Source organism: Rhinolophus sinicus, chromosome 3, assembly GCF_057876585.1.
Source record: "Rhinolophus sinicus isolate RSI-liver-muscle chromosome 3, RSI-T2T, whole genome shotgun sequence".
In the NCBI taxonomy this organism is placed as follows: domain Eukaryota; kingdom Metazoa; phylum Chordata; class Mammalia; order Chiroptera; family Rhinolophidae; genus Rhinolophus; species Rhinolophus sinicus.
In genome coordinates this window covers 161958888-161983310 of record NC_142503.1, presented here as the reverse complement: position 1 = coordinate 161983310, position 24423 = coordinate 161958888, and the positions used below count along the sequence as shown (strand labels likewise).

At 36.7% G+C, this 24423-nt stretch overlaps 1 protein-coding gene across 5 annotated transcripts in view; it reads left to right on the top strand.

Annotated features, from left to right (window-relative positions):
- The window catches only part of TXNDC16 (thioredoxin domain containing 16), a 76021-nt gene that overhangs the window by 9643 nt on the left and 41955 nt on the right, over positions 1-24423 (top strand). For all 5 annotated transcript variants that reach the window (XR_016020882.1, XM_019725701.3, XM_019725698.3 and 2 more), the window contains exons 4-8: positions 122-204; positions 5996-6069; positions 6879-6953; positions 17828-17949; positions 22423-22513. Coding sequence is in view for 4 of the 5 variants with exons in the window: in XM_019725701.3 (XP_019581260.3) it covers positions 122-204; positions 5996-6069; positions 6879-6953; positions 17828-17949; positions 22423-22513 (445 nt within the window). In the remaining variant the exon portion in view is untranslated. The remainder of the gene's footprint in view (positions 1-121; positions 205-5995; positions 6070-6878; positions 6954-17827; positions 17950-22422; positions 22514-24423) is intronic.

Genomic DNA, 24423 nt, shown 5'->3' with positions numbered 1-24423 from the left:
TATACTGGTTGGGCAAAGTGATATATACCTTCTTCAGTTTGCAGCTTTGGATTTAATTAAAAAAACTCATTTTTCCTAAGGGGCAAGTCATTAAACATTCATAAAACATTTCTTATTTTAGATTCTCCAAGTACCTCTATATTTCTTGAAGAACTGAATAAGGCTGTTAAACCTCTCCAGGACTATGGAATTTCAGTTGCAAAGGTAGAAATATATTTATGTTAATAAATTATTAGTGACAAATATTTTACATTTGTATGACTTAAGACTGAGTATCTGAAAATGCTTATGTTGTTTCACATCTTTTTCCAAACTGGAAACATATTTTTTCTAACTTTTCTTTTTGCATAAGAATAAACAGAAGCACAGAAAGATAATTCCAGATTAATGTATAAATTAGTACGTATAGAGAAAAAAAAACTTCAAAATTCTTTAGCTTAGAATTCAATGTTATTTTGTAAAATATTCTATTGGGACTTGGTGTCATTTTTCAATCCTATGGTTGGGCATATGTTTTGTTTTGCCTGACAAATATATCATAATAGATATCCACAATCAATTGTTTATTAAGTTTCTATTAGCACAAATGGAGATACCAAAATTGAGGTAATTGAAGCATTTTTTCTTTTCTAAGTCTTTATAATTGCTTATGTTGCAGTTTCTCTCATTTATTTTTAGTATATAGTTAAAACAACCTAACTTGAAATTACGTATTTAATTTTTTTCTCAGAAAATATTCATACTTGCCATGAAGTGTTATGGAACATTTTTACAAGCATCATGGATTAGATAGCTACATGAGTCTTTCATTTAGTTTCAATTTAGAATTTGTACTTCAGAAAAATGAATGAGTAGTAACCCAGGGATTATTAAATTCTTTCAGATTAGTGTCTACCTGACTTTCTTTTATCAACCAACTTGTGGAGAATTTTTATCAGTTTATTTTAGCCAAACTGATGACATATGTGGGCGAGCAAGATCTCAAATACTCCAGAGAATAACAGTTTTTCAGTTTCTTTTATGCACTGAAGTTAAGGAGGGAACCTAAGGAAGATTACATGAAGGTGGGAGAAAGGAAGGTGGGGATCAGATTACAGTATAGCTAAGATTACAGTGCTGTCTTGAGGGGTCTGAAAGGGTGGTCACGTATTAGAGGGAGGTCTGAAAAGAGGCATTTCAAAGATGTGTTAATCTAGACGTACAGAAACAGTAGACAGGGCTTGCTTAAGGCAAAGATAAGCCTTTTACTAAAGAAATTATATGTCTAGGGCCAGAATACCCATGGTGACCTGCCCAATTAGGAATTTATGATCAGATCACACTGTGAGGTTACTTTTCATAGATCCCCTTTTTCTTCCACACTGTGTACATTTATTCTTACGAGTTCCATTAGCCTTCCTCCATCAAGAGATGGCTACTGTTATCTTGGTCTTTGCAGCTAAAGTTCCCAGGACAGGAAGCATAGAAAGTTAACTACCTAATCTTGGCTATTAAAGGGATACTGTTCCTTCTACCCACAGAACACTTCTAACACCAAATGTGTGAGTTTCACACACCCAGCAATTCTGACACTAACTACCCAGAGTTAGCACAGACCAAGCAGATTAAGGGCTCAGTGTTATAAGATTGCCCACCGCTTCAGATGCCAATCACAAAGAGTGTGTCCCCAGGTTACCTACAACTTCTATGGTACTTAGCTACAAATTGAGGCTTCTCAACACCCCTTCCTGAGATTTGATATTTTACTATAATGGCAATTCGATAATTTGCTTTAATGACTCACAGAATCCAGGGAAACACTTTACTTACTATTACTGGTTTATTTCAAATGGAAGAGATGCATAGGGCAAGGTAGGGAAGGATCTTGAACACAGGAACTTCTGTCCTGGGGTTGTTTTGGGTTGTGTCATCCTGGGTGTGTCATCCTCCCGGTACTTGGATGTGCTCACCGACCCAGAAGCTCTCCAAACTGTTGTTCAGGGTTTTTGTGGAGGTCTTATTATGTAGCCATGACTGGTGAAAGCCTTGGTCCTTGGGATTAACAATTTCCAGCCTGGAGATAGGAGGTGGGGCTGCAAGTTGAAAGTTGTAACCCTCATAATCATGCCTTTGCTTTTCTGAGGACCAGCCCCTATCCTGAAACCATCTAGGAACCCCCAGCCACCAGTCATTCATTAGTATAGAAGAAGACACTCTAAGAGTTTTAGAAGCTCTTCATCAGGAACTGGAGTTAAAGACCAAATAATACAATAAAAGATACTCCTAGTATTCCTATCACTCAGGAAATTACAGTGGTTTTCTGAACTCTGTAAGGAACCAGGGACAGAGACCAAATATATAACATGTCACGGCTGTATAACTTAAAAAAAATTTTTTTTTCAATTCTGTATGTATAGAGATCTCAGTTAACTTTGAACAACTGATTACACTCTGGAATGATAATGGCACTCATCTTTGAGGAGCTTTGAATAAAGTTTTAAAATGAAATTTAGAAATGAAATACTAGATTTGTATGACACTCAAAAGAGATAATCGTGCTGTTTGTCTGGTAACTAGTAAACTAGGAACTGGTAATGGTATCTAGTAATGAGTAGAATATTAAGGTTTACACCCAGGGATGCCCTTATGAACTAACTTAATTTAAGCTCAGTTTCACAGTTGAGAATGCTAAACTATGTGGAAAGGAGACTGTGGTGAATAAGACAGACCCGGATTGAGTGCCTAGCTCAGTTCCTGACATATAATTGGTACACAGTAAATGTTTATGAGATTAAAATCAGCTTACTGTATTTAGTCTTCTATTGGAAAGAAAGATGACTGAAACCCAGTCTATTTCTTTGAAGAGTTTATATCCTCCATAGGGAAGATAAAACAAATTCACAAACCATCATAATAACTAGGAAAACCTGATCATTATAATCAGATCATTAAAATGCTGTAGAGGTTAAAAGAAAAGACAACTCATATCTAATTATTGGGGTGGAAGATCACATGTGATATTCAAAAAGATTTCACAAAAAATAGCATTTTGAGCTTGTCTTCAAAAGTTAAGATTTTAGGAGGCAGAGGTAGATGAAGAAAACTCTAAAATATAAATGGACTAAATGTTCCAGTTAAGACAAAGATTGTCAAGCTGGGTGTAATAACCAAACTCAGTGGTATGCCATTTAGAAATGCATCTTAAACTAAAGGTTTCAGAACTCTTCAAAGTAAATGAAGGAAAAAGACATACCATCTAAATGATAACCTAAAGAAAGCTGGTGTAGCTGTGTTACTATATCAACACAGATATTAAAACAAAAAGCCTTGGAGTCATCCTTGACTTTTTGTTCTATCATAACCAGTCCATCAATAAGTCCTTTAGGTTCCACTGTGAAAACTTTCCAAATCTGGCCTCTTTCTGTACCTTCACTTTCATCCCCCACCTCTTGTCCAAACCATCATCGCTTCTCATCTGGAAAAGCACAATACCCTCCTAATAATTGGCATTTTTCCTTTCACTTTTGTCTCACAAAACTTTTCCACATGTAAGTCAGATGTGTCAGATTACATTACTACCCTCTCAGAAAGGCTTCCCATTACATTTACGATAAAATTGAAACTCCTCACTCTTGTGGACACTGATTCCTCTCTAATCTCATTTTCTGTCCCTCCACCGTGCTCAGTTTGTTCCTGACACACACTGGTCATCTTTCTATTACTTGAATCTGCAAGATGTGTTATTTCCATAAGGCCTTTGCGGCTATCTTCCCACTGCTTAGAACTCTTCTCTTCCACATATTTATATATCTGTGTGCATCACTCCGTTACTTCAGTTCTTTGTGCACATGTCACCTCAGAGAAGCCTTCCTTGATTCCTATCTAAAATGACTTGTCAAACCACTATCCCCTAAATATTTTTTATCTTTATAGCAGTTAATATGATATATTAGTTAGTTTTTTAAATTGCCTGTCTCTACTTTTAGAATGTAAGTTCTAAAGAGAAACATTTTTATTTGGACTTGACTGTACCCCCAGTGACTAGAACAGTGACTAACATGGTAGTTGCTCAAATATATATTGAATGGAAGAATGGACAAATCTATTGTCATAATGCCAACTACCCCCTGTGCTCTGACTTTTAAACATTCTTTTAAAAATGACATAAAATTACAAAAATTTACTCTTTTTGGTTATGGCTATACTCTGACTTTTAATTCTACTTCTCTATTCCTGATTTCTTTTCTGAATATCAGTTCTCCCCTTGTAGCTTTTTTTTTGAACAAATTTAGCTTCCCTAATTGTCATTCTGATTCCCTCAAACTCTATTAAAATTTAATTGAACAACAAAATCCATCTTTAAAATTTTTTTTTAAAAAATCCAAAACAAATGAACTGTTCTTCTAGAATTAGATTTCATAAGTTATATTGGTGGCTATCCATTTGCTCATCTAGTAACCTCTTCATTCTCTTTAGCTTCTTCCTTCCCCCACTCTATCCCATGCTGCACATACATGCTCAGTTTTCTCCTGAGTTTTACTTACTGTATTTGTCTTTGAAATCTCTTCTGTCCTTTTCTGCTTTCCTTTGGTCCCAGTCATCTTTGACCTATACTGATAAGATACTCTTTTTTTCCTAGAATTTTCCATCTAATATTTTCTTTTTAAAAATATTTTTATTAAAAATACAGCTAACATACAATATTATATTAATTTCAGATGTACACAGTTTTTCAACATTTATATACCTGAAGAAGTGATCACCTTGATAAGTCCAGCAACCATCTGCCACCATATGATGCTATCACAATATTATTGGATATATTCCCCATGTTGAACATTACATCCCCATGACGTACTTGTTTTATATCTGGAAATTTAGACCTCTTATTCCCCTTCTCCCCCGCTTTTAAATTTATCAATTATAGTTGACATTCAATATAGCATAGTGGTTAGACATTTATATAATTTCAGAAGTGATGTGATATTCTTTTAACCTGCCTTCTTATCTTTGTGCTCTCATGCCTTCTATTTTATCTTCATGTTGCTACCAGGGTTGTCCTTATATTTTTCACAGAGTCCTGATTGCAGGCTTTCATGGCTGTTATGGCTGCTTTAATGTCCTAAGGGACTCAGATTCGTTCTTTCTGTTGCACCATCCTTAGCAAGTGTTTCTTCTTGAAAGATTCCTGATGGTCCATGATTACTGCTGGTTTCTAGCTATGTTGCCTGTGTTTTGTCAGGAAGAAGTGAGAAGAGCAAAAATATCAGTGAACCCCCTTTTTAAGAGTATTCTAGGAATCCCAAACAAGTGATTCTTCCTAACATCACTTAACAATGCTTAGCTGTTGGGAGTCTGAAAAAGTATTTTCATCAGTCACTCGCTTTTAGTGAGGTTCTGTTAGTAAAACAGAAGGAGACGATGGATTCTGGGTAAGAAACCAGCAGTTTCTGCCATACCTGTGTTCAGGCTCCTGAGATGCTTTCATGGTCCCAACTTACCACTTACTGCTTTGCTTCCAGGCTTTTACTCAGGCTTTTCGTTCAGCTTTGTTTCCTTCTTTTTCTACCTGGTTACCTCCTACTTGCTCCATAAGATCGGATTAAATATAAACTCTCAGGTATAATTAAATGCAACTCTTAGGTGTTGAAAAAATTCCTTTTTCTGGTTACCTCAAGCACTTGAATAAGTGAGCAATTATAGGATACAAATCAGAAAGAAAAGTAAAATAAAAAATTTGACCTGGAAGCAAACTGTAATGTTTGATATTCCTTCGTGTTTCCCTAAACAAGAAGTGTTACCTTTTTATATGTACTCTAAACCTTTTTCTCCTTTCTTATTTTCCATATTATTTATTTTTTTATTAAATTTATTGGGGTGACATTGGGTAGTAAAATTATGTAGGTTTCAAGTGTGCATTTCTATAATACATCATCTGTAATATTGCATCGTGTGTTCACTACTCAGTGTCAGTTCTCCTTCCATCACCATATATTTGACCCCCTATCTTTTAAAGGTTAATTGTGTCAAAGAAGAAGCATCAAGATATTGTGGAAAAGAAAAGGATTTGATGAAAGCGTATTTATTCAGGTAAACTATTATTTTAAGTATGATAGACAAATGTAAAGCTGTACTTCTAGAATACTCAAGTATATAAAATATCACTAAGACAGAATAAAGATGTATTCAGTGGGGTGTCACATGAAGCTTAACAAAGATAGATTTATTATCTGCACTTTAGCTTCCTTATCTATAAAATGAGAAAAAATAATACCTCACAGGGTTGTTTTGAATATCACATGAGAATCTTAAGTAAACTCCCACTATAAATGCCCGGTAAATAAGCACATAGGAAAGTTAGTGTTCTGTGTAGATATGTCAGGCCCATATTCGGGTGTGAAACATACTTTATTTTTGAGGGATCTGCCAGTGTTCAGATTACAGATTCCTCTGCACTTGTGTCTGCCAATCTGTCTGAGGTTTCTCAGATTCTTTCCTCAAACCCTTGGGATTTGGCCTGGGAAGTGAGAAGAGATCCTGTCTCCTCAGGGACCTACTGCTGAGGATGCTTCTTTCTCTCTCCTACTTGTCTTCTTCCCAGCCCAGTTTGGGGAATCTGTGTGTATGTGTGACAGGGAGGTTGATAGGAAGCCCTGTTTGGACTCACGTTTTTTTCCAATCTTTTTGCTAAGCCCAGGCCTAAGCTTTTCAAAATCCAACATAGTTATTGAGTGTACCTTTAATAAATATTTGCGTGAATATTGTGGCCAGCACTCTGGTGCATGAGATAATAGACACAGGCTCTAACATCAAAGAACTTATAGCCTAATATATTAGAGGAACAAGTAAATTGGATGCTAAGGAAATATTTCTGTAATACTTTTTTGAACTTTTTACAGGGGCAACATATTACTCAGAGAATTCCCTACTGATACCTTGTTTGATGTGAATGCCATCATTGCTCATGTTCTCTTGTGAGTACATCCACTTCTTTACTTATTATTTATCTAGACAACCACAATCCGTTAAAATAGTTCAGAGTTTTAACATTGCATTTGTAGGCATCAGTTTCATACAAATTGCTAGTCTGTCTGTCCACATAGGGGATCTAAAATTTCTTAAATGGCAAAGGATACATAAACCAGTAGATACTCTGTAAAAATAGGAGATAACACAACATGGGTCATAGTATTGCTTTTCTTTCTTTTTAAAGATTTTATTGGGGAAGGGGAACAGGACTTTATTGGGGAACAGTGTGTACTTCCAGGCCTTTTTTCCAAGTCAAGTTGTTGTCCTTTCAACCTTAGTTGTGGAGGGTGCTGTTCAGCTTCAAGTTGTTGTCCTTTCAGTCTTAGTTGTGGAGGGCACAGCTCAGCTCCAGGTCTAGTTGCCGTTGCTAGTTGCAGGGGGCGCTGCCCACCATCCCTTGCGGGACTCGAGGAATCGAACTGGCAACCTTGTGGTTGAGAGCCCACGCTCCAACCAACTGAGCCATCCGGAAGCTCAGCTGCAGCTCAGCTCAAGGTACTGTGTTCAATCTTAGTTGCACGGGGCGGAGCCCACCATCCCTTGTGGGACTCGAGGAATTGAACTGGCAACCTTGTGGTTGAGAGCCCACTGGCCCATGTGGGAATCGAACCGGCAGCCTTCAGAGTTAGGAGCATGGAGCTCTAACCGCCTGAGCCTTCAGGCTGGCCCCTGCTTTTGCTTTTGATTGTACCTGTGGAGTGAGATTTTTATTAGTTAAGAAGCTCATCTTTGCTCTTCTGACTAGGATTTTTAAAGTGCCTAGCGTCTTTCTCACCGAGCCTGATTTTTTCTAGAGGCTATAGCTCTGTGCCTGCTCAGTAAGTGCAGGAACAGTTCAAATAATACCAGCACATACCTGAATATTTACTGAGAGAGCGTGAGTGAATCTAATTTAACTTCCTGGCATGGAGTCTTTCGGCCTGGGATCAGGCCTCCTTGGGGTTCATTCCTGCAGTCTCCCTCTGAATGAAGTCTAGTATTCTCTTTGCTGGCAGCGTTAGGAACTAAGATTTGTTAAGGACATGAGTTTACATGGACTTTCCCAGTTTAAATTGTTGTAGGTCTATTGTCCACTAAGACGTTTGCTGACATTATCTTTTTTTTCTGCTGGTCTGCCCTCTTTCTTCTTTACTCCAACTGGATTCCCACAAAGATAGGGTAAAAGTTAAATTATAGGAAACTCAAAACTTATAGGTGAAAAGTCATATTTATCACTTTGCAAATAGACACATTTAAACGTTCCAGTACTAATGATACAGTAATGAAAGGTCTTTAAGAAATCCCTGACAACTAAGGGTCCCAAATCCTGCAGACTAAGAAGCCAATTGTAAGGAATGAAAGAGGGTCTTTTGAAGAAGGAATTCCAAAGACCCTTAGAAGCCCTTTCCTGGGACAGAGAAGGGGTGGCTGTCTTGAGGTTGGGGATCATAAAAAGTTTAGCAAAAAGTCCAAGTAGTAGATATAATATTTGTTTTACAATAGATACCTGATGACTGTCTTTGACCTAGAAGTGAGGGCGAAAAAACAAATAAGATTCTTTGAGGGATGGGGGAGGGGCGACTGAGGTTGTCTTGAACAAGTTTTAACAGCAAACATCCCCCTTGGGCAACCTGATAACAAGGTGGTCTAGAAACAATTGGGCTTTAGATGTGGAGAGGCCATCAGTTCTGGGGACCCTGTTTTCTGAGTTGGCCAGCCTGTGGGGCTTGTGTTATGCCCTCCTGCTGTGGTGGTATCCTGTTCCTTGTGCTGTACTAATGTTGACTTATAGAACACTAATTCCACAAAGATTATTCCCCATGTTTCTGCTATATGCCAGATACCTATTCGGTGCTGGGGATACAAAACAGAATAGGATGTGGCTTCTTTTCTCTAGGAATTTAGCATTTTGTTGCAGAGACAGATATATAAACAAAATATTATGTAATAAGTAAAATATAAATATGTATGCATACGGGCTTACAGACCCACAGGGTAGGGAATAGTTATTTATGTTTAGAATGAAAGTGGATATTTACTAAGAGGGCTTCCTGGAGGAGGTGACACTTGGGATGAGTCTAAAAGGATAAATAGGAGTTTGCTTGTTGAAGAAATGGAAAGTGGGGAAAGCAGAAAGAACTGTGTGAGCAAAGGCATGGAGGTTAAAATAGTTTGGAGGGCATAGTTTTTACTGGAGTATGAAATATGAAGCAGGAGATGAGGGCGGGGATGTAGGCATGGGGTCAGATGAAGGGGTTTTTGTTTACTATGCGAAGAAGTTTAGGCTTTTGGGTGAGGAGTCCAGCTCCAGGTCAGAATCCTTGTGTCATTTTTCAGGCTTGACCATAGCTAATTACAAGGCTTTGCCTGGCGGGCTACATGGGGAAAGGTGCGTTGTCCACATCGTACTTGGATGCAGTTTTCTAGAGAAAATAGAGGTGAAAGACTCAGGACCCTCCCTCTTCCCAGTCCCTTAGGTCGAGCGTGCTGGTATGTACACCTGCATTTCTAGCCCAAGTCTTTATTCAGAGGCCTCATTACCAGGGGCCTCGGCTGAGGTACCTCCCAGGTACTTCTGTCAAGACCTCCTTATTTCTATTCTGACTCAGTCTCTTTCCACTCCTAGCCCTTCCCCCTTTCCTTAACCCCAGCTGACAAGTCCATATAGAGTCAGGAGCCTTTTGTTTGTGCTCCTTGGGGTGAGATGATTCCTTGCATCTGTGCTGTGCCCACCTGACCCTCGCCTGGGGACTGTTCCATGGCAGGGAAGGGAATGGAACATTCTGGAGCCGGTGCCTCCCTTTTTGCCTCTTGCTTGCACTGTTGCAGTAAATGAATAAAGGCTGGATTGTTGCTTTTAGTTTGGCTTGCTGTCCTTAATGACCACTACAATGCCTGATTGCTCAACAGAGGGTCGTAGGCAGCACGTGACAGTGATCAAAATAGTGCCGGAGAGCTCTTTCTAGTGGATGTGACAGATTTGTGGGGTCCAAGCACACAGAAACTATTGTGTGGCCGTTGCACAATCTAGGTAAGTAGATATAGCAAAAAGGGGATTTTCTTTTTAATGCTTATGAAGTGAAATTAACTGGACTTGGTAATACTTAATTTGGTAACAATCAGCAATACTGCAAATTTGAGTTAATTCCTGATACCTTCTTTTCCACCTCACTGTACTCCAAATTCTATCTGATTACCATCTGAAGTAAGCCAGGAAGAAGAGCAAATTTACAGAAAATAAGTCTAATTTAACAAGTCAAATGCCCCTCATACCTATCTCAAACAGCTGTAAGAGTTTGAGCCCCTAAGGAGTACAGATCTGGGTGTGTTAACATATGGGTCATCTGGGGAGTGTTCTAGAACAACACCAACACTTAAGGGAAGAAGAAACTGAGGCGGGATAGGGCGGGGGTGGAATAAAGGTCAAGTAGAATTCCAAAGAGGCAATGTCTTCATTTTTGTTTAAAATATAAGAAAACTGACTTGTGAAATGCAGTATTTAAAAAAAAAAGTTCAATAATGGTACTTTGAATGTTGAAGAACTGGGCTAAATAGGGTATTATGTCATCGCTACGTATACCTTGCAAATTACCATGAGGAAAAAAAGTGCCATTCAATCTGGCATCCTACTTTATGTGCTAAATCCATTAGTTTGAAATACCCAGTGTCTGGCAAGCAGTTTCTCTCTGGTGCTCTTTGCAGTTGTATACTGTTCCTAGAAATGGGACTGAACTGTTGCTTGATATCTTTTGCCCATTTTTCTGTCGTTTTGTACTTTATTCTTATCAATTTCTAGGCACTCTATATAAAGGAGACACAAAGTGTACATCCCTCCCCAAGTTTGTCATTTATCTTTGAAATTTCCCTTTTTTGTTCTTTTAAAAATTATCTGGTCAAATTTATCTTTTCTCTTTTGATTTTTGAATTTTAAGTTGTACCGAGGTCTCCCTTTTGCCATTGTTAGGCGTGAATTCACCTCTTTTTGTTTGTTTTTTAATCAATAGACATTGTTTTTAGAGCAGTTTTAGATTTATAGAAAATTGAGCAGATGGTACAGAAAATTCCCATATACTTCCTTTCTCCTCTGTACTCAGTTTCTCCTTATTGTTTTTATTTTATTTTTTTGTATTAGTTTCAGGTATACAAAACAACGTAATGAGTAGACATTTACACTCCTCACAAAGTGATAACCACCCCAAATCTGCTAACCCTCTGACATTGTATACACCTGTTACTATACCATTGACTATATTCCCTATGCTATACTTTACATCCTGGGACTATATACATGCACATACATATATATTTAGTTATATTTGACATTCGTTTCCCCTTGTTGTTAGCATTCAGCTTTAGTGTGGTATGTTGTTACAATTGATGAACCAATATTGACACATTATTAACCAAAGTGCCTATTTATATTAGGATTCACTCTTTGTGTTATATAGTTTTGACAAATGCGTATATATAAAGTGCTTATCTTTTTCTCTGCAATGTAAACAAATCCTTGCTTGGGGCAGGAGAGAAAGGTCTCTACCTCTAAATATTATAAGCCTTTGGCTCTGGGGAAGATAAAAAAGGTTTTATTATACTTTGGCTGGATCCAGAGCAAAGGAGAATGCATAGAATGTGAATAAGTGGAGAGAATCTCCATCCATGTGTCATGCCAGTTTTCATCTTCAGGAGGCTTAGATTGTATAGGAACACAGAAATCCAGGGAGGGTTGTCTTCTAACAGAGGCGTATATAAATATATATTTATGGCATATGTGTATATGGCATAAATATTTCAAGGTTTCACAAGAAATTAATAATATTGATTTACAGGAATGGCATGGGGAAGTTGGGATGGGGGAGGGAGTTGTTGGTAGACTTTGCACTCGTCAACTTTTTTGGTACTATATAAAAGTGTTACCAATTTGCAAAATAAATTAAATTTAAATTAAACATAAGAATTTGGGTTTATAGTCTAAAAATCCTTAGCTCTGTTTTCTAAAGTATGCATACCATGTTTCCCCGAAAATAAGACCAGGTCTTATATTAATTTTTGCTCTAAAAGATGCATTAGGGCTTATGTTCAGGTGATGTCATCCTGAAAAATCATGCTAGGGCTTATTTTCTGGTTAGGTCTTATTTTCAGGGAAACACGGTAGTCAAAACTGGTAGAATTGATTGGTTTGATAACTGAGGAAAATTTTACTCCCATCTTCTAGGTAGATTAAGAAGGGTAATATTTAGAAAAAGAAAGTTAAAGTAACAACTAATCTTTATTTGTTGATTGAGAATACCATATATCTCACCAGTCCGAGGCAAGTCAGTTAGAGATGTAAGTCATTATAACCTCAAATGTGATTGGATGGTTGTATGATAAATGAAGTCTGGATTTATTGAGCATTTGAGTCCCCCTATTCCTTATCTTTCATCGTGTGATCTGACCACTTTATCTTTTCTGATTGCTAGTTTTTCTCATTTATATATTATAATTGCAGCCTTATGAGATTATTATGAAGATCAAATAATATAAAAATACATTGTGGGTTTTACCTGGTGCTCTTTGTTAGTTGCCCCCCTTTTTTTTTTTTTTTTTTTTTTTTGGTATAAATGCAGGAAGTCTCATTTTACAATAAATAAATAAAAATTCAAATTCTACCTATGGTTCTGTTCACACACAGCACTAACAGAAGTGAGTTCATGTGAATTCATGCTGTGACAGTTGCTTGTGGTATTTGCCAGCAGTTGCAAAGAAAGGCCATTCTTCTACTCATTGTTAACTCCTAAAAATCACCCAATGATGCAAAAAGGAAAGATTATCCAGTACTGTAAGAAACAGTGAAATCTCATTAACTCTCCATAAAAATGTGGTGCATGGTATTCTTGTGACAATATTTTGTCAGAAAATGGAAGGTTTCTTTCCTTTTAAATTAACACACTACTTATAATAATATGGCCTTCAAATATTGTAGGAATTATTCTCAGCAATCATAATCTCTGCTAATATGTTATTCTTTAACACATTATTGCCGAGCCTGGGTATTGAGTCTTCAGGTGACATTGCTTAGAACCTCTGAGGAAAACTGCTCTTAGATGTAGCTTTCTCTAAAACTCCTAAACTGTGCTCATGCTGGTCCTTTCTTAATAGGTTTTGAGCTACTGCTCATTCTTTTATCTGTATAAGGTTTGTTCCTACAATGTTGTCAGATGGGTTCCTGTTTGATAGTGATATACTTTTTTACTGGGAAATTGTAATAAAAAAATCACTCGTCTTGAATTTGAATTCCTCACAGCTCTAGTTAATTGGTAGTAATGATTATATCTCCATACTGCCCTTTTATACAAGGTCCTTCTACCAGTACATAGCACCGTGCATGACATACATTAGGTTATCAAAAAGTATTGGATTGGTGATGAATGAATTTGGAAGCTTCATTCTTTTGTGTTAAAAATAGGAGGAATAGAAATCTTGTGTTATAAGCCCATTAGATTGTTTCTGGTGATAAGAATTTTATAAGTAAGCCAGTAGGAGAATATACTCCTATAATGTATGACAAAAAGACAAAGGCTGATGTTTGTGAACTTTATTATTTCTTGTACTTTTTCCTCCCCCTTTCTTCCGCCTCCCCCCACTCTGGTTCAAGCAGTTGTTTCTCAGTCTAGTTGTGTAGGACACAGTTCCCTGGCCCAGGCTTGCGCTGCCCCCTGGCTGAGGACCCACCCCGGCCCCATATTTCTTGTACTCTTAATTCACATTTCAGAGGTGGCTTCTACCTGCTCGTTTTCTTTTCTTTCTTTCTTTTTTTTTTAACTGTATTCATTTAGAAAATGCTTAATAAAATACTTTGGGATATTTCATTTTATACATGGATGTGACCAGTCACAATATAATTAATTTAGATAGAAGTAATTTTTCTGTCTCTGTGTTGTTCTCCCCACTCCCCATTTCTTTCTTTCCTTTTGTTTTGTCCTAGGGATTTTGCTATGGCACAATGAATGTAACATTTCCTTTTTATTGAGTGTTGTAGAATTTGAATAATGACAAATTTTTTTCTGGAAAAAAAAAAAAAAAAAAGCTGAACAGCCTGCTATTCTAAAAGCAGGGTCACAAAGACTTTTTGGTTCCTTTTTTTCTGACACCTACTCAGTTCTTGGCCATTTATCTTCTGTATCTAATGGCTGTGATAGGAAAGTCTCCGGAAAAGCATGCTAAGGATAAGGAAGGCCTTTCTGTGGCAGAAAGAGCTCCCAGGTCAGAGCAACCCCAGGCAGCTTTACATCATTAGAGCAAGAAAATCCCAAGGCAGACTTTTCTTTAACCCATTTCTGTCAGCATTTCTCCTCTTTGCGACTGGAGTAAAGGAGCACAGGCTTGTGCAGTGGATCCTAGAGATCCCTAGATGTGCCCATATTCTGGAAGTTAACATTAAAAAATATATTAAAGTTAGAAAGCCATTGGGAAAAATCATAGAGATCATCAGATTATGAATGTCATTAGTTTTGGTTATTATTACCTCATGGATAATGACGACTTAATGAGCTTTGAGACTTTAGGCAAGGCAATGTCTCTAAACCCCATGACCTTATCTGTAAAATGGAGTTAACGATAATACCGATCTCAGATGGTTGCCATGAAAATTAAAGAAAACATAGCGTATTGCTGAGAGTTCTTAGTTATAAATCCCAGAATCTGGGTCTGACCGGCTTAAAAAGGATTTGGAGCAGATATAGGAAATCTCAGGCTCACTAGAAAAGCTGGAGAACTAGACTCAGAGTTTATACGGCTCTGAATTATAGTCAAGATCATGACACGAACTAGCCTGGAGGGGACTGCTGCATTACTGTTGAGTGTTGGATGCCACAGCTTGCATCTCCCGTACTGGGGCTGTCATCAGCACTGGTGCATTTGAAGCCAACTATTGCTGCTACCATGTTTCCCCGAAAATAAGACCTAGCTGGACAGTCAGCTCTAATGCATCTTTTGGAGCAAAAATTAATATAAGACCCGGTCTTATTTTACTATAATATAAGACCAGGTCTTATATAATGTAATAATGTAATATAATATAAGACAGGGTCTTATATTGATTTTTGCTCCAAAAGACGCATTAGAGCTGATTGTCTGGCTAGGTCTTATTTTCAGGGAAACAGGGTATAGCTTCTTGAAATAATTCTGCACTGTTCCCAGTTCCTTACATCACGAGCTCCTGGTCCAAAATGTCAGGCAAGTGATTCTGGGTCATTAGCTATGCTTTGCAGCAAGGAACTTGGGAAAGCAAAGTTTACCATGATATTAGCTTTTGTGAGGGCACTCTGTCCTTTTATGAGGTGGGCTTGGCCACCACGAAGACTTAGAAAACCAGGCAAAAGAGAAGAGTTCAGAGCTGGGCAGTCTCCAAACTGATAAACTGCCACTAATAAAATGCTTAGTACTATGCCTGACATGTGGTAGGTACCCCCCTCCCCCGATGTGGGCTTTTTAAATTTATATTTGCCAGTCTTTATCTGAGAAGAAAGTGAGGGAAATTTCTTCTCCCAGATTTGATTTTTGAAGCACACAGATCCAAGCTGCTACAGCTTCATTAGGTAAATGGGTGGATAGAATTTCTAAGGTTAGAATTTACATGGAAGTCCAATTAAGTTGACTAGATGGCACCTCCCAACTGTTTTGAAGTAACTTAACGTAATTCTGGACTATTTAGCCAAAATGTATAAGCAACCAATAGCCCAGATTGCCACCGAGACTCCCTTACCTTTCATTAGCTGCCTCCCTTTCCACCTGGTTTCCCATTTACAAGAGTGTAATGTAGTTTAAAAGTCCTGGCCTTAGTCAGAAAGCCTGGATTGGAAGCTCAGCTTTACTAGTATGATCTGGTGCAGGTCATTTAATGCCTCAGACTGTTAAGTGTGTATGTGTTTTCAATAAAGATTATTCTAAGATTATCTTTGAAGGTTTAAATGAAAACGTGAAAATATATAGCACATACAGTAGTTAGTACTGCTCTGTAAATATTTCTTTAAAAAATAAAACAAGAGCCCTGGGAATTGTAAAAGATCAAGTTTTACATTTCCTTTAAGAAGTTGAAGAAATTCGTAATAAATAAGGCAATATTTAAGCCAATTTAATTTAGGTCAGCAGTTTCAGGGTGTCCATGAAATTGCAATACTTGTATAATAATACTAAGACATTATTTATTATTTGCCTTTTTCACTTTCATTCTCTCGTGAATGTAGTTTCCAAAGGCTATATGTGTTGTGTGATGTCATAACAAATTGCAGAAACAGATATAAAAATCCAGCTGTCTTTTATTTAGTCCAATATTAAGGAGATTTGCAAAAATGTAAAACAATGCCACTCTTCATTGAATTTTTCTGTTGGAAAATTTAGGTTTTTTTAAAATAAAAAGTTATTTATATTAATATACTATATAATGTTTGTTATTTTAAAAAGAATATTTTAAAATTCTGTTTTAATTTTTATTTTGGCAACTATTGGTAGATGTAACCTACATAAACAAAAGCTCTTTGAGGAGCTCAATAATTTTTAAGGCTATAAAGTTATCTTGAGACCAAAAAGTTTTAAGAACTGTAGCATTAGTGGAAAGTGCCATGTTTTCCATAAGAGGAAACCATGCTTGACTGACTTGCTGGAGATAATTGAGTCAACCTTTTTTTATTTAAGTATGTGGACTTGGAACAAGGTTCGAGAATCCTTAAAGTTTGACTAACACACACACACACACACACTCTCTAAATGAAATGAGTTGTTAGAAAATTTATATAAAAGTAGAAAATAAAGATTCTTTTGGATGAAGAAATATGATCAGTTAGTCTCATTTACATGTTGAAAAGATGGTTTGGAAGAATTAAGGTCAAGTTGAAAAATCACTGAACTAGGAGTAAGAAGACCTGTTTTGTGTTGTCCTGTTCCTGGCTCCTTGATTCGATAAATGTATTTTTGAGTTAAGTAAGCTTTTCAGTGTTTTGAACTTGCATTTCTTCATGTGAAGAATGGGAATAAATAATTCCCTACTTTTTCTTTTACTCATTCAAGAACTATGCACTGATTACTTCAAGTGCACTAGGCTCTGTTCTATGTTACTATGAATATAGTGATACAATATGCAAGGTCCCTGCCTCACACAAAGGTAACAGTTGAATGAGAGAGGTAGGGATAAACAAGTAAATATGTAAGCATTTATAAATTGTGGTAAGTACTATGAAGGAATCAAATAGTATAAAATAAAAGAGGAAAATGCTACAGATGTACTTATGTAGGCAGATGTACTCTCATACATCTACAGATGTACAGATATACAGATGTACTACAGCTACAAATGTACTCTCATACATCTCTGAGACCAGATGTATGAGAAGGAATAGCTTTCAGCAAAGAGAATGGTATGTGCAAAAGCCCTGATGTATACCTAAAGTGTGGTAGACATGAGGAATGGTAAAATAAAATGAGGTTGGAAAGTAGGCAAGGACTAGGTCATGCAGGGCCTTACAGGCCATGGTAAGAGGCCTGCAGTTTAGATGTTCAAAGGGCTAATGTGTTGAAGCTGAGAGATTTGTAAGGGATTATTTGGCCAGAGTAGGATGTTATCAAATACAGTTTAAATATATTGAGGTGGTCGTGATGGAGAATGAGCACCATTTCTCACAACTATCCCTGGTGATGTTCTTAGGGACAGACTAATGATTTAGAGAGTGATTTTAATTTAGTTTTAAAATGCTTAGGTTCTCACTACATTTTTTTATTAGGTTCTTTAATTCACTCAATAAGTATATATTAAGTAACTAAATTTATATCAGCTTTTTCTTCTAATTACATTCTGTGTTTATTTTAGTGCTCTTCTTTTTAATGAAGTGAAATATGTTACCACCCTGGAACGCCTTCAGAATATAGAAGACACTCTGAAAGGAAAAGCAAACATTGCATTTGCATATGTCAGAGCCATTGGAACACCAGGTATTTATTAACTTTTACTTTGATCTTTGCTGTGCTTTTGTGCTTGTGTGAGTATGTTGAAAAACAAAGTAGTTTATTTTGACCACAATCTTCATATTTTAAAATATATTTAAAGCATCTTTATATTATATTTTCTGTTTTTTCAAATGGGCCACATAGTATAGTAGTCAAACAAGAACTCTGGTGCTCTAGACTCTGCCTATGTTAGACTGACTCCCTGTTCCATCAGTTACTTATAGTATGACCTTGGACAACTTCCTTAATCTGTTTCATAATCACTAAGATGGTGAAAATAATTGTGCCTACCTTTAGTGTTACTGTGAGGACCCAGTAAGTTGAATAGTTAAAATGGTGTCTGGTGTATAGTAGCACTCCGTAAGTGTTAGCTACAACAGTTTTTATTTCCTTACAATCTTCATGATACATGGTTTAGTAGTTTATAGTATTCAGTAAATATTGTTGACTCAGTGACTTTCTTTTTAAATATTTTTGTATTTGCTGTTCATGACATTTGTATTCATTTTTCAAAAATCTAATTTTGACAGCATTACCTTGAATGTTAATATCTAATTTTGTCATAAAGAAGTCTATAAACACGTCATGAACAAATTATAGTTATGCTTTCAGGATTTTTACTTGTTAATGGTTATAATTTGGCCATGTTAATATAAAATGTTGTTAAAGAGATTTTAAAAATTGCGTATGCTCTATGAAAGAACATCATTTATTGGAAATATTAATTTTTGTAAGCATAAAGCTTAGTGGCTACACTGCATGCCAGTGAACTTAATACACTTGTAAAATAATACTCCACAATCATCCTGTTGTTATTTACTTTTCAGGAACCTCAGCTTATTGTATTTTGTCCAGAGTTTGTAATTGTAATCAATGAGAGGGATGAGCTATCATCGAGGGCTTACACTGCCATGGTAGAACCGGAACACCCTGACTTATATTAACAAGATCAATCTGACTTCTATGTTTGGAATAGACTAGAAGGAGCAATGGTAGAGTAAGGGAGAAAATTAGGAAGTTATTGCAGTAATGCAGGCACGAGTAATGTTTGGCTGTTTAGGCCAGAGTTTTAGCAGTAGAGATGGCAATACATTTTAATTTTAGTATTTTGGATGTAGAACTAACTGAATTTGCTAACATATTGGATGTGGAGTGAGAGAGAAATAGCAGAGACAAGGATGAGTCTGGGGTTTCGGCCTGAGCCACTTGAAAGGTGAAATTGCTGATAATTAATGAGAAAGACTGGAAATAATACAGTTCGCAGAGGAAGCTCTGGAATTCAGTATTGGACATCCTACTTGTGAAATATCCATTAGACATCTAAGTAGAGATATCAACAAGGTAGTTGGATATTACTAGTCTGTGTTTTATGGTAGGCATACAGACTAGGGATATACATTTGTGAGCTAAACCTATGAGACCAGAAGAGATCATGAAGGGAGTGAAGCTAAATGAATGGGAAGGAGAAGACTCAACTCGATAGATACTTCAGCATTTACTGGTCAGTGAGGTAAGAAGGAACCAATAAAGGTGACAGGAGGAATAGCCTGTGTGGTAGGAGTGTCTGGCAAGCAAAGTGAAAACAGGGTCTTAAGGAAGAGATAAGAACAATTGTGTCAAATGATGCTGAAAGGCTAATTAAGATAAGAACTGCCAAGTGGCCATTATGCTTGTGATGTGGATTTATTGGTGAAGTTAACAAGTGCAGTTTCTATAGAGTGGTAGGGGTAAATGCCTGATAAGAGGAAACAGGTAGAAAGCAATTGGAGACTGAATATAGAGACTCATTTGAGAAGTTGTGCTATTAAGGGAAAGAGAAAAATGGGTCAGTGAAAAATTTTTTAAGAAGCATTTTTGTATGTTGATGAGAAAGATCCAATAGAAAAGGGAAAATGTGTCATGTATGGAAAAGAGAATTACTGGAGCAACATCTTTGAGTAGACAAGAGGGGTGGTTCTTTTCTGGGAACACAGAAAGTTCATCTATGGTAATAGGAGGGAAGAGAGAGAGTATAGGCATTAATTAGGTTAGTGGGTAGATATGGTGCTGGGAACTTGTGGGAAATTTTTTTTAATTGGTTATATTTTCTCAATGAAATAGAAATAAAGTCATCAGATAGTTTGAGTAGAGAAGAGATTAGTAGTTGTTTAGGAGGCCTAGACATAAAGAATGGTTGCTGGACAACAATAATACTTGATGTCAGTAATTGTAAAGTGAGACCATTGGTATGGTGATACTAGCAGGTTTTTGTTTTCTTTTTCTTTACTCTAGCCGTGTTTACTTTTGTGGGTATAAGTACAGAATATTTGATTTAACCTGGATTGTGTTTTTAGCCAGATGGGCAGGGGAGTAATTATAAAGATGGACCATGGAATTTAAGCTGGGTTAAGAGGGAAGGGAGAACCTGACGGGGGTGACTGACAGTGACAAATGGTAGGATTATAGGTCCTGGAGGGTTAGAATTATGTCCTAGGCAGAGTGACCTAGTTGGATGGGTGTGTGTGTGGTGGGGGGTGATGCTGGAAATTGAGATTATGGAGGAGTTTGCAGTAATTAGTAATTACAAGGCCTGCAGTGGGACCATAGCAGTGAGTGGTTAAGGTAGGGTTGAAGAAAGCTCGTTCGCATCTATAAAGAAGGCCCAGGACTGAAAAGCTAGGATTTTGAAAGGATCATCTATGGGGATAATAAAATCACCAAGGATTATGACAGGAGTGGTATTGGAGAAATTGACAGTGTGACAGAAGCTAAAATATTTGTGTAGTGAGGGGAAGTGACCCCAGCTGGGGTGGTAGATGACCCCAATAAGGCAGAGTGGTGAGTGGAATAATCTGATGATACGTAACATAAGTGGTAGGAGGTTAGGTAGGGCAGAGGAAGGTAACTGCCAGGAAATGACAGTGAGGAGAAAAGGGAAAATAAATTATGAAAAGGAGGGAATCTTCAAAGAAGCACTTTAAGAAAATTTCCCAGAACTAAAGAATTTGCGCTTCTAAATTGGACAGGGCCCATTGAGTCCCAGCATAATGGATGCATGTAGAACCACAATGAAGCATCTCATTTTGAAATTACAGAATATTGGGAACAAACATTCTAAAATCTTCCAAAAGGAAAAAAATGAGCTTGCAGTTAAAGGGTCAAGAATCAGACTGGCATTGGACTTCTCAATTGTAGCCCTAGAAACTGAAGAAAATGGAGCAATCCTTTCAAAATTCTCAAGAGAAATGACTTGAACCTTGAATTCTGTACTCCATTATAGTTAGTTATGAAAGTAGAATAAAGACACTTCCAGAGAAGTGGTAGGTCGCAAAAAATGTGTATTCCTTATGTACTGTCATAGGAAGATGCTAGAGAATGTGAGCAAGAGGGCAAGTCAATCAAGAAAATATGGGTAACAGGACAAAGGACCTATCCCAGGAGAGAGAATGAGAGATTCCAAAGATGATGATGAAATGAGTTCTCAGGATAAAAGTGGTGGAGCAGGTCAAGTAGTAATAGTCCATGTTGGACATTTCTGCAGAACTGTCTCCAAGAAAGGAATTGATAGGATACCTGATGTATTTGAAGTATTAAGAGGGTTAGACAACTGTGGAAGAGTTTAGGAATAAATTAGGAAGAAATCTACACAAAAATAAAAAAGAGGTATAACTATAGTGGAAAAAAGTTCAAAAAAGGAAAAGTGTTCGTTTTATACTGTATGGCTCATTTGTAAATAGTATTTACTGAGTCATAACAATGTAAATACTGACTAAGGATCTAATAAAAATTGGGGCTATGTTGGGAAAGAACAGAGGGGATAGAAATATGTACATTTGTGGAATGGGGTTTTGGAAAAGAGCTAGTTTATCATCATAGTGAGAAGTCAGTAGATAATATTAACACTTACAAAATTAGGAAATAAGAGTATAAGAATGTCATTTAGAGACTTGGAGGTAAATACCCTCCAAAAAAAACAGTCAAAGAGTTGAAAGTATTTGTCCCTTGGAAATTAGAAATGGGGTGGAAGGTAGAGAAACTGTTGTTTTTCTTAATATGCCTTGTAGAATGATTTTTCTCTTTAAACTGTATTGAAAAATAAGTTGATTAAAAAAATAACTAAGCCAGAAACAATACAAGACATATATAATATAAAATATACAAAAGTTGTATGGTAGATTCGTATTCTCTTCCCCACTTCTAAGGAAGAAAGTATTTCGTCGTAGATTTTTCGTATGTTACACTCGTATTCTCAAGCATAACTAATTTTCTACTTCCTCTTACTTCTTCTCTTACCTTGAGTAGAATAGACTTTTCATAATTTCTTTAACTACCTGTATTTTCACCACTGGAATCCCTACAAAGGATTTTTTTCTTTAAATATGATGAGCATAAAATGGTGTAGGCAGTATTCAGAAAAGAAGTTTATGTAGAATCACACAAGCTAACTCCTGTCTCCCAACTCTCTTATCTCTTCTTCAGAGCACAGGGCAGTCATGGAAGCTGCTTTTGTGTATGGGACCACGTACCAGTTTGTCTTAACCACAGAAATTGCCCTTTTGGGAAGTATTGGGTATGTATCAGAGGCATAAGTCAACAATTGTAAGTTCACTTATTTCACATTGCTTGTTCAACATTTCCATTATACTTTCAACAGCGTGGATTTGTCTAAGAGGAATCATAAGCAGATGTGAACACATAAATGAAACCTGAAATCCCCTTCATTACTGTCATCTGTACTGAGGTCTGGAAATGAATTTATGCAGAAATGATTTTAGACTAAGGTGAATGAAGATAATGTGGATAAGCCACAGGATGTGATCCTGTGAGTGGCCAAGTGTATTTTAGGAATAGATCTTCCACAGTGATGAGATAGGTGATAAAATAACAGCTTTCATAATTAACCTCCAGAAATTCTTTCTGAGAGTACTGTAAGTTACTCTGTCATAATAATCTTACATATATGTAAGTACAGTTTTTGAACGGAATATTTTAGGTATTTATTTATCATTTTTAGCCTACTTTCCAGCTTACAATTTTAGGTAGAGGCCTTCTTTTGACTGTTGTCTGGGAAACCTAGGGTTAAAGTTTTTCTTTTTTTTTTAAATTAAAGTTTATTGGGGTGACAATGGTTAGTAAAGTTACATAGGTTTCAAGTGTACAATTCTGTAATACATCATCTGTATATCACATCGTGTGTTCACCACCCAGAGTCAGTTCTCCTTCCATCACCATATACTTGATCCCATTTACCCTCATCTACCACTCCCCTCCCCCTTTATTCTCTGGTATCCACTAAACTATTGTCTGTGTCTATGAGTTTTGTTTCTTTCTTTCTTTGTCTTTTTCCTTTGTTCCTTTCAGTTTTATATTCCACATTAGTGAAATCATATGGTTCTCGACTTTTTCTGTCTCATTTATTTCGCTTAGCATAATAATCTCAAGATCCATCCATGTTGTCGCAAATGGCACTATTTCAACTTTTCTTATGGCAGAATAGCATTCCATTGTGTATATATACCACATCGTCTTTATCCAATCATCTATCGAAGGACACTTTGGTTTCCATGTCTTGCCCACCGTAAATAAAGCCGCCATGAACATTGAAGCACATGTATCTTTACGGATAAATGTTTTCAGATTTTTTGGATCACTTTAGTACTTAAGGACACAAGGAATAAACAGTGTATTTTAAAGTCTTTAAGACTGGCTTTAAAATGCTCTTCAGGAAAATGAATTCAAAGCAAGGCAAAATAGTGATTGTGTGACCTTTTTATGCCATGCAAGAGTTTTTAATGAGTCCTCTTGCCGACCTCTCAGAAAATAATGATTATTTGATGTACCACACACAATTATTTAATCCCAGACATTTTACAACTTTGTAAATTTAGAGGTTAGTGCATAAAAAACTAGTAAAATGAAATGATTTTTTGGGGGGAGTGTGGAATTGGTAGGCAGAAAATAAAGTTCCTGTAGAGAAGTCATGTGTTTATTGCTCTGTATAACAACCACCATTCCTTTTCCATTAGTCTCTTCTTATTGAACTGTCACTCTGCTGGTTCCCTCATTAATGAGTTAAATAAAACTTTGATGCATGTTTACTCTGTATAAGAATTAATGTTTTTTAACAATTTGAGAGTTATGCTGATAGTACCATAAAGCTTTACTGTAAGTAGTCTCAAGATAAAATAAGCAGTCCTTTGGCCAGCTACTTTGTTACTCCCAACTGCCAATTTCCCATTTTGGAATGGGGGGAGTCTTGTTATTCTCCATGCCATGGTGATTCTGTTTGTGGCCTCACAGTTTCTCTGAAGGTTAGTTGTTTGTACTTTCTCTGCGTTACCAGCTTCTTTATTTTTCAGGTAATGAATAATTGCAAATAACAGTGACATGCTTAAAACACAACAGGTGGTTATTTATTGACAGGCTATATCTAGGTCCTATCATTTACCTTAAACATCCTGTTGAGCAAAATATAAATAC